The following is a 10,910-nucleotide window of genomic DNA, read 5'->3' as shown; positions in this document are numbered from 1 at the left end:
AAGCAATCTTTCTCGTGCGATGAACTAAATAAAGTCGTCGAGTGGAGAAGGCCTTGACGCACGACGGTTCCTAGTTTTATCCTTGTCTTGTTTTGCCTTCTGTTTAATCAAGACGGGCTATGACTCTGCTAATGCCTTTGGATCTTTGCAATAAAAACTGGATCTGATTTAGTTAATTGGTCAAAATGGCAAGTGATTCAGGGTTCCACATTCCGTAGCCATGGCTCCAGCTTCGAGCCTTCCACAGAAGGCTAAGCTTGAACGTAATATACAAGTTAGATGGCGGTGATCCACAAGCTTCCAAATGATTGCTTTGACCTCCACGGCCTGGAAACTTACAATGATGGTGTACGGTGTCATCGCATTGTCGGCATTTCTTCAGCCACACATCACCATCCAATCCATCCGATAATCTCCCTGATATCTAGTAATAGTTAAAATTGTCCACTGGTTTGATCGTAAGAAAAATAATAAAGAAAACGAAAGATTTTAGCAAAAGAAAGAAAGTCTCGTTATCGTCATATTTTTTGAATCAAAAGGAAAGATTTCTATTCATCCAAAAAAAAAACACTATACAGGAGAAAGACATTACAGGAAAATTCTAAGAACAGAAAAATTCTTTACAGTGTGGTCAACTTTAATTCTAATGTCAGCAAGTATACTTTCTATCGTGTAAGTCTCAGAGGTAAAAATGCGATGGTTCCTGACTTCCCATAATTTCCAGTAAGTTATGCAAAGCCCAATCTTCCAAGAAATATCCAGGCTTGAATCCCCTAATTTTTTATTGAGCCAAGGCACCACATCATTCCTGAAAAAGTCGATGCACATGTCTTGTGGGAGAACTTTCTTCCAAACTGAGGATGCTAACGGGCAATTCTTAAAGACATGATTAATATCTTCTTCATTTGCATTACAAAGAGTGCAGTGGCTTTCCATACTCATTCCTCTCTATGGCGTTCAGAATTAGTGAGTAGCTTTCTTTTAATAAGCAGCCAAGTGAAGGTCCGTATTTTCTGCGCCATGGGGAGCTTCCATATCTGAGTCCAGTTTATATCAGCAACGTTCCAATTAAGACACTCAATAGCTTGATAGGCTGATTTTGTTGTGAAATCTCCGTTGGTGTGAGGTTCCAATAACAAGAAGGGGCACAAGGGGTCTGGGCAATTTTGGTGGAAGAAATTTCCTGCAGAATATTTGGTGGCAACAAGTGGTCAAACAAGTGCCATCTCCAACCACCATTTGAATCAATATAATGAGGAATTGTTCGTGAGAGATCAGATTCAGAGATAGGGGCAAAGGAAAGATTTTTTAAGGGTCCACAATCACCAACCCAATAATCTGACCAAAATCTTATCTTATGACCATCCCCAGGTTTCCATTTAACATGAAAGGAAGCTTCTTGCCATATTTTAGCTATATTCCTCCAAAAGTAAGAGGAGTGAGATCTGGCAAGAGCAATAGATTCTATTGTGCCCTCAAGCCCATATTTACCTTTTAAGACTTTGACCCAAAGAGTGTCAGGCTGTGAGAACATATGGTAAATAAGCTTGGATAAGAGAGCCTTATTTTGTGATTCAAATCTAAGAATTCCACAACCACCATTCCTCAAAGGCTGACAAAGTTCACTCCATTTGACTAGGCTCACCCCACGATGATCATCAGAGTAGCCCCAAATAAATTTCCTTATAATTTTTTCGATTTCATTGCAACAAGAAGCAGGAAGCAAAGTACTTTGCATAGCATATAAAGGAACAGAAGAAAGAACAGACTTGGCCAAAGTGATGCGACCAGCGAGAGAGAGAGATCGACTTTTCCATCCAGCAAGCTTAGAATGAATTCTTTCAAGAACATATTTATAAGTGCTTGAAGAAACTCTCCCAGTAATCAAAGGTACACCCAGATACTTGCCAAGTGATTCAGTTTGATTATAGCCCAGTTCATTACAAATATGCCTTCTGATGCTTGAATGAACATTGTTAGAGAAATATATTTTAGTCTTGGATTGGCTGATCTTATGCCCAGAAGACTTACAAAAATCTTGTAGAATTCGTTTAATCACAACCAATTGAGTAGATGTGGTGTGACCAAAAATGATTAAGTCATCGGCAAAGAATAAGTGTGAAAGAGGTACACCATTACGCCCCATTTTGATAGTTTTCCATACCCCTTTGTTTACTTCAGCTGTGATAGCTTGTGAAAGACGTTCCATGCAAAGTACAAAGATATATGGTGACAAAGGATCACCTTGTCTAATTCCCCTCATAGGAACAAAAGGGGTTGAAGGTTTACCATTCCACAAGACTTGCATAGTAGGAGATGTGATACAGTTCATAATAAGCCTAACCATAGCATCAGGCAAACCAACATCCTGTAGTGTGTCCTCAATGAAATCCCATCTTAATTTGTCAAAAGCTTTTTCAAGATCTATTTTTATGGCCATCCATCCTTCTTTACCTCGCTTTTTTCTCATGGAGTGAACAGTTTCTTGAGCTATAATGATATTATCAATAATGCTTCGCCCTTGAATGAAACTGGATTGGTAGGGGCTTATAAGATTTGGCAAGAGCACCCTTAGTCTATTCGCAATAACCTTGGACACTATTTTATAAGCAACAGGGCATAAACTGATAGGTCGAAATTCACTAATATAACTGGGCTTGTTAACTTTAGGAATCAAAGCAATAAGAGTACGATTCAAGAAAGGGTCTCGTTATCGTCATATTTTAAACCCACAATTGAGACCCTTTTAAAGAAAATTATATTTTTTTATATTTCTAGACGGGAGCATATCTGCATTTTTTTTTCATTCAATTACAAATGAATAAACCTTTTTCTTCTCATTTTTTGTGATTTTCTGAGAATTGTCTGCCCGAGAAACTTTCTAATTAAAATTCTGAAATTAATCAACTCATCAATTATAATTATAGCTTCAAGAATTTATATCTTGCATTTTATTCTGCCTTCGAAGTCCGGAGAAGAAACCGAAGAAAAAGGAAGGAAACCGAAGAATCGTTTGTGAGAAAACGCAAGGTGTATGACCAACTGTGAGGGGCATGAGTTTTATTACAGAAACTTGTTGGTGTTTCCGCTTTTAGGCGCGGTTCTTGTAGTTGTCCTTTGAAGTGCCTCTACCTTGTCTGCTAAGCATGAATTGATTCTGCGATAGTTGATAAAGAAACCCTACTGTATCATCTACCTTCTTGTTAACAATGTTATAAACGATTCCATTAGGTCCTCACTGATTGTAGTTCCAAGGTGGGTGCTGGGTGAGGGAGGGAGTCTCAGAGACAAGGAGACGACTTAATATAGGAGGTTGCAAGTAAAAATGGCTCATCCGCATTCCCACGGAGCCGATCACAAAAGGAAAGAAGTCATCCGTTTAGAGCGCGAATCGGTTATTCCAATTCTGAAGCCCAGGCTTATCATGACGTTGGCCAACCTTATCGGTATGTTGTAACCTTGTTCTCTAGCGCCACATACTCCAGCTTCGCATATGAAATTGTTTAAATGTTGTTGCGGTCTTTCTTCTTGTCAAAGGCGCTCTGTTCGTTCTGTTTGCACGTTGCACTGTTGTCTTTTTGTAGTCCATGGATTGAAGGTATATCAAGTGTCGCGTTTAGATTTCTTGCGGGGAAATACTAGTGATTGATAATTTTTAATGTAAGTGAACTACACTTTCATTAATGGATTTCTTCGGTGAAGTTTTCTTGTCCGTTGCCTTTCGGTCAATCTTTGAGAAATAGTATTGACTTCACATCAAAAGCAAAATTCGGACAAGTTTCCGTCACGAACTCTTTCCCTAATCAAATTTAATTACTTAGTAGTTTTATGACTGCAAACTTAGCGTCTTAGTTTAGCTGAAAATTAAAATAAGAATAGCTTCTCCCTTTCATCCAAAATTGCTATCCTCTTCCTGGCTTTTGAGTCATTTGACTTGTCCGCAGAACATAGTTCGGACCGAGCGGAGTTTTTGAAGCTCTGCAAGAGAGTAGAGTATACAATTCGAGCCTGGTACCTTCTACAATTTGAGGATTTGATGGTATTCTTCTTTCCTTGACCTTCTGGAGGTATAGTTGTTGATACATTGTGGAGCCTGATTATTTTGTGCCACAGCAACTCTACTCCCTCTTTGACCCCGTGCATGGGGCCCAGAAGCTGGAACAACAGAATTTAGCTCCTGAAGAAATTGATGTTCTTGAACAGAATTTTTTGACATACCTATTTCAGGTATAGTGATTACAAACTCTGCGTAGTTATCTCATTAATATAATTGAGACTTGATGACCTCTCACAGTGACTCAAATAAGAGAACATTGCACAGTCTGTCACTAGTCTTTGCAAATAACTTGTATAATGGTCTCCATTAGCATATTTGCATCCTCAAACGCTAGTATCATGTTCTGACGGTTTGAAGTAAGATGATCCTCACTCCCCTGCAATGCCCATTAGGCTATTCGATATTTTAATCTAGATCCGTTTGTGTAACAGAGACTTGGGAATTACTTTTGTTGATAGTTATAGAGGAAACATTGCATGGTCAGGGTGAGTCTGGGTGTCAAATGATGGCTTAAATTTAATCGCTATGTGTCTCTTTTTTGTGAATAACTATTCCAAAACCGGACAAGGCATTTGGAAAATGACATTTTGATGACAAAAAATGTGGGAGCTGAGTGAGCCGAAGTCGTATTACGTGTATCTCTTAAATGCCCATTCTTTTTTTTTTTTTTTTTTTTTTTTTGGGGATGAACTTAAATACCCATTCTTTATAGTTTATTGGATTCTCTATGCAGGTAATGGAAAAGAGCAACTTCAAGGTAGCAACTGATGATGAGGTTGATCTTGCACTTTCAGGGCAGTATCTTCTAAATCTTCCCATTACTGTTGATGAATCTAAGGTTTGTGCTGATTCTTATGCTTTATAATAGTTCATAATTTCTCTATGCAACCATGCGTATATAATGAGCATGCTATTTGGGTCTCTGATGTCATAGGTCATTTGGGATAGTTGATTGTGCACCTAACATTTGATGGTCTTTGTGCATTTGCTGTATTTAGCTTGACAAGAGGCTTTTGAAGAAATATTTTGAAAATCATCATCATGACAACCTTCCAGATTTCTCTGATAAGGTAAGGTCTTAAATTATTCGTTTTTGTAAACAGCAATGAAGTATTATATGCCTTTGTACTACTGCTTTGATGCTGTACTATCAGCCGATTTCTGATGGCAGAAAAACGTTGACTTCTTTTTATTGCTCTCACTTGAGAGCTAATGCATGACTGTTATATTGTTCCTTGTTATTGGCTTGTTTTGCAATCTAATGCTTCCTATTTTTCTAGTATGTTATTTTTCGCCGTGGCATTGGAATTGATCGAACAACTGATTACTTTTTTATGGAGAAAGTAGACATGATCATTGGACGTTTTTGGGCATATCTATTAAGACTAACTAGGTGAGCATACTTTTGGACTGTTGACTGAGTTTGTTGATTCTATTGAAGAAACTATTAAAATGTTATTAGATATCTGATTTCCAAATCCTGCAGAAGTCTTTGAAGCCATTACATGCTGCATGAATCTGAGACCTTTTCTTGTTTGTTTGCCTTGTAATAATTAATGTAATAAACTCCACCTGTGCACTGGAAGGATTTGTCTTTGGATGTGTATAATTGCTAGTATACGTGAACACATTGAAATGAACATAGCATCCTTATGCTTGCTTCTGAAACATGATAGAAATTGTGGTTCTTGTAGGTTGGAAAAGTTACTTTCTCGAAGGTCAAAAAGACATCATAAGAAAGATCTGAAGAAGGATGATGATATTACCTCTGAAGCAGAGCAAGATGACCTCTATGTTGAACGGCTACGCTTAGAAAATATGGAACTAAGGTCTTTATTCATCTTGTGTGGGTTGTTGCTTTTGTTGTATGTGTTTTCTTCTTCTCTTTTTGGGCTAGGGTTCTTCAATGTGCCATTACTTTATAACTTTTATGTTGATCTATAATATCTTGACTTAGATGGTGGCCATTCAGCTATTTATATCAAGCTTCCTGATGGTTTTTTTAGGACTTTTGTGAAACCTTAATTTTGGTAGTTTCCATTCAACTAGTGTTTTAGATTTACATCACATGAGATTTTCAGTATTACACGTTAGTTACTTTGAAATCACGTTCATCACATTCATATTGTTCCAACCATGGGAAGGAGTTCACAATGAACATGTAAAGGCTGATAGTTGGTCGGCAAAAAAAACAAGGGCTGATGGTCAACCGGGACCAAAGTTTGACGATTTCTTCAGCTGAGGTATTAGTGCTTAGAAAACAAAGCTGTGTTGAGAAATCTCTAACTTCTATTAAATGGATATTGGCTGGAGTCTGGACTGACTTGTAGATCTGGAAGATATGATCAAATGCTTTAAACTGCATGCACTGTCGGTCTATTTCTCTGTACCAGGTTCATGCATCTAAACTGCATAATTTGATGACCTGGACTTTGAAATTCATGAGATTGTTTGCTGCCACTTTCAGTTTTCGCAATTTGCTGAGCAAGACCACCATACAGGAACCTACCTTTGATAGGATAATTGTTGTCTACAGGTGATCCTTCCTCAAACCTTCAAATGCTACAATGTTATTTTGTTTATAAACCTATGGTCCTGTCATCTGAGGATATAAGAATTGTTTTGAACAGTCTTCTTCCTGATTTAGTGGACATTCTATTTCCATTTCATAGCTCAATCCGCAGCTTCTCCAATATTGTAATTTGGTAGTGTGTGAAAACGTAAGGGATTGTCAATACATTCAGGGGTTTGGTCCATGTTGAGCAATGCTTGGAGTTAATCCAGATAATCCACACATGTTAATTCATTGAAATCTGAGGAAAATGATGATGCAGGCGAGCTAATACCAAGTCTAATGGTGAACGAGGAATATATGTAAAGCACTTCAAAAATATTCCAATGGCTGATATGGAGATAGTGCTCGTGAGTTACCTCTTTTACTGCCGCATCATCTTGCCCTTATTAGATCACTATAGTCTGAATCTATCAATGGCCTTATCTTTTAATGTACAAAAATTGATGACCTGGTAATGAACAATTTTACTTGACAGCCAGAAAAGAAAAACCCTGGATTGACTCCAATGGATTGGGTCAAGTTTCTTGGATCTGCTATAGTTGGTCTGGTTGGTTTTCCCCCCTATTACTACTACTTAATGCCCATTAAGCGTTTTTGTTTTCTATCCATTTTTCTCTCATGCACTTTTTTCCTCTTCTATTCACAGGTTGCAGTTATTAGCTCACTTGAAATGCCCAAAGCTGATTTATGGGTCCTGATGGCTGTTCTTGTCTCAGTCATTACTTATTGTGCTAAGACGTACTTCACGTAAGTCTGCAAATGGTCTCCTGTCATTGGAAACATATATTTTGCATGATTTGATGGGAGGGTTGCATGCCACTTCAGGATTTGTGTTTGTATCGAATTTTCTCTGCCAGTTGACTTACTTCATGGCTGTCTTTTGTCAAATCCCGTCTTATTTTCAATGGATGTTTAAATTCCCGTAGGTTCCAACAGAACATGGCTGCATACCAAAACTTGATTACACAGTCAATGTATGACAAGCAACTGGATAGTGGAAAGGGTACACTCCTTCACTTGTGTGATGATGTCATTCAACAGGAAGTAAGTGCTGGCTTTATATGCTGTGTCACTACAAACAATTTTGATTTCTGATAAGGTGGTAGTTGATAATTTTTGTTAATTGTTGACTACAGTGGTTAGACTATTAATTGCCCCCCTGAGTTTTATCAAAAACAAATTCTTTCTTAACTAAAAGGATGAAATTGGCTGATATTATGTCAGCATAGATGACTTGATAGAAGGCCAACACCTAACTCTGAGTATCAGGCCATTTTGTGCTGTTGCTGTTTATGTATATGTACTAGTCAAACATTTGAGGGTACTAATCTCAAACTTTGATCTGCAGGTCAAAGAGGTGATTGTTTCATTCTTTATTTTGATGGAGCAGGGCAAAGCTACAAGACAGGTGTAGTTGTCGATATTTATGGATTGTATTCTACACATTACACCCTTTTTATTTAGTAATTTTTTTTTTTATACTTTCACCAATATGCTCATAAACGGATTGATCGTCAAACAAGTAAACGTATTCATGGTTGCTAGTTCTACTGTTGTCCAACTGTGGTCAGGTCAAATCAGTGATAAGTAAATATAATAAAAATATAATATAAAAAGTAACAACAAAGCTAATCTAGTTTTCGCGTGTGCACACAAAAAACCCAAAGAGATGTGCCTGTGAATTAGATTTTAAGTTTTGAGCCCTTATCAAACACCGGCCAGAGTATGATTTTTGTGGCTGGTTTAGTCTGCTTTTTTAAACCATGATTTATATTAGGGAAAAAAAATTTCTTTATAGTTTAGTAAAAGAGTATTGATACAACATATATGGTAATGTGAATCAGGATCTTGATCAATGGTGTGAGGAACTAATAAAAGAAGAATTTGGAGAGAGCTGTAATTTTGACGTGGATGATGCAGTTCACAAGTTAGAGAAGTTCGGAATAGTTACCCGGGTGAGACTCCTTGTTATTTTCTTCTTTGGCCAAAATGGTATTATCTGTAGGGAAGGATATAGTAAATTATTTGTAAGGAGATCGAATCTGAGTTTATTTTATTTCTGGTCTAAGTTGTTATGGCTTAATTCTGTAATTTTCATAGCATAAGCAGTTGAGGAAATAGTAGTTGAATTTGGAGTCTTGTTGCTGATTATGGGTTGTATAGTCTTTTTCATGCATCAATAATGCCCATGTTATGAATATCAGCAACTGCAATGATTGTATGTGAACTGAATAAATTTGCAAGTCACGGCATCCTGGCGAGCTGTGGCATACCGCGCACCTCTGGTTTGGTGATGATGCCATTGTCGAAAAGATATAATTCGTTGGAGTTTTTGTTTCACTTTTTAAACTTGTAGACCCAAAAATTGTAGCTTTGAAGATTATGTTCCTATCTGACTGGAAGCTCACCCGGAATATAGGATTCCATTGGCCGGTTTCAATGTGTTGGGCTGAAACGGGCCAACGAGATCATTGGAACAACCACTGAAGAGCTAGTCCTCAAGGCAAGACAGGGAAGCACTTCTCCTTGATGGCGTTCAAGGTTCTTGTTTTTTTATCTTTTTTCTTTTTCCAAAAAATCTTGTGTCTCGCACATGTAAAAATTTAAGTTATTGACATTGTGTCAATTCTGATCAGGTCTGAGGTTTAGATTCACTCGTCTCATGATTGAAGTTGGTCGATTCTTGTCCTGTGTAACTTTGATGTTAAATAGTTTCTATGTAACTTTGTGTCCCTTTGTGTTTACTACCTCCAAACTCTAGTCCTTAAATAAGAACCAATTTGATATTTGATTTGGTTTTAAATATGAGATTCCAATCTATTATATCTATCATTTTTTTTTTAAAGTAGTTTTTGTAATTGCATATATTAAAATTTTTATTAAATGGTAGTTCTAACTAATACATATGGTTAGCAAGGGTATTTTAGGAAACACAACACTTATTTATTATAAATAACCAACTTAATTATTTTTTTTAGTATACTCAAATTAGTTAATTAGTTCTTATATTAAAGACTAGAGATAATAGTATTTGTAATTTCTTATTCTTTGATCTGTTTAAATGCTGTGTTGGTTCAGAACTGAGCTTCCCTGGGCTCTGTTTAAGCTATCTAGGTTTATGGACTTAAAGAGTGTTTGGATAGAAATCAAACCATAATTTTAAAAGTATTTTTATGGTATACGAAATAAATATGTAAAAGGATTTGTCTTGTTTTGTGAAAAAATACTTTTTAAAAACACTTTCCCATGTTACCAAACACCTCTTTGCTAGCAAATGTTGTATGCAAATTAAGGGGAAAATCTCTAAACACCCTCATTGAGGAAACGACTGAGATCATTTTGCACTAAATGGCTCTAATCACACCAACTCGAAAATGTGGTGGTTTTGGCTTTAGGGGGCCTTCTGTGTTTTGTATCTCGAAAACGCAGAGACGAAGTCCTTGATGGAAAAACATAAAATACAAAATTTTTATGAAGTAATACTATTTATAAATTATTAATAATGCAATCTTAACGAAATTATTAATAAATTATAAATTGTATGTGTATATAATTTTTTAAATGAGATGAGACTTAAATAATGATATTTTCTAGAAAAGATTATTTAATTTAAACTACATTAAATTTCATCTAACGCTGAGATCTTGTATAGATAGCTTTTTTATCTTCAAAAATTAACTATGAATTCAATTAAAAATTTATGTTTGTTAATTAATTATTTATTTGTCTATAAAAACATGACACCTCAACGTGAACAGATCTTATTATCTTTATTCTTATGCTCTGATGACAGATATTTTAAATTTAATTTTTTCATGTCAAAATACATAAAATTTTTCTCAAGTTTATCTTAGTTGTACTTTGCCTCTCTTATCTTTAAAAGTTTAAAAATCACATTTTTAGCTTTCAAACTTAACCGACACCGCCCGGTCATTAAAATGAGTATTAGATTTAACGAACATATGCCACATCAAATTATTTAAAATTATTTGGTAGATGACATGCAATTTATTGTATTTAATTTATACTACTACTAACTTAATTTGTTAAAGGTCAAACTCGTGATTCCATCAACAGTAATCCCTAATTCCCTTTGTCGGGTCCCCAAAGCGTTATCATCTTGCTCTCTTCGTACTGGTTATCTGTGACACAGTTGCTTCATCTTTTGATTTTGAGCTCACAATGGACATTGTGAGGCACGTCGTGTGTGCGAACTGGAGGAAGAGTGAATGTTTGGAAGAAGAATTTTAAGGTCAGAATGAAGCGCAGCGGGGGTTT

At 36.2% G+C, this 10,910-nt stretch overlaps 1 protein-coding gene across 2 annotated transcripts; it reads left to right on the top strand.

The window, feature by feature from the left end:
• Positions 1–79: 79 nt before the first annotated feature.
• Positions 80–9,448, top strand: LOC114736559 (uncharacterized). 2 transcript variants are annotated; one of them, XM_028924412.1, is made up of 17 exons: positions 80–89; positions 3,293–3,446; positions 3,945–4,039; positions 4,114–4,227; positions 4,791–4,895; positions 5,056–5,127; positions 5,338–5,450; positions 5,752–5,886; positions 6,525–6,593; positions 6,892–6,979; positions 7,108–7,179; positions 7,279–7,379; positions 7,559–7,676; positions 7,981–8,040; positions 8,477–8,587; positions 9,052–9,173; positions 9,269–9,448. In XM_028924412.1, exons 2-16 carry the CDS (start codon positions 3,326–3,328, stop codon positions 9,160–9,162), a joined length of 1,485 nt encoding a protein of 494 aa, XP_028780245.1. In that variant the 5' UTR covers positions 80–89; positions 3,293–3,325; the 3' UTR covers positions 9,163–9,173; positions 9,269–9,448. The 2 variants fall into 2 exon arrangements, with proteins under 2 accessions (XP_028780245.1, XP_028780244.1); XM_028924411.1 differs by lacking the exon at positions 80–89 and having other exon boundaries at positions 2,959–3,446.
• Positions 9,449–10,910: the final 1,462 nt, after the last annotated feature.

Source organism: Neltuma alba, unplaced genomic scaffold (genome assembly GCF_004799145.2).
Source record: "Neltuma alba isolate B1F8T4 unplaced genomic scaffold, ASM479914v2 tig00013343_pilon, whole genome shotgun sequence".
NCBI lineage: Eukaryota > Viridiplantae > Streptophyta > Magnoliopsida > Fabales > Fabaceae > Neltuma > Neltuma alba.
This window is presented reverse-complemented; position numbering and strand designations above follow the sequence as displayed.

Excerpts from the sequence above, each read along its gene's own strand:
- LOC114736559 (XM_028924412.1), top strand. The coding sequence starts at position 3,326 with ATGGCTCATCCGCATTCCCACGGAGCCGATCACAAAAGGAAAGAAGTC. Across the intron at positions 5,128-5,337 it reads TTCCAGATTTCTCTGATAAG|TATGTTATTTTTCGCCGTGG; the intron begins GTAAGGTCTTAA and ends CTATTTTTCTAG. Across the intron at positions 6,594-6,891 it reads AGGATAATTGTTGTCTACAG|GCGAGCTAATACCAAGTCTA; the intron begins GTGATCCTTCCT and ends ATGATGATGCAG.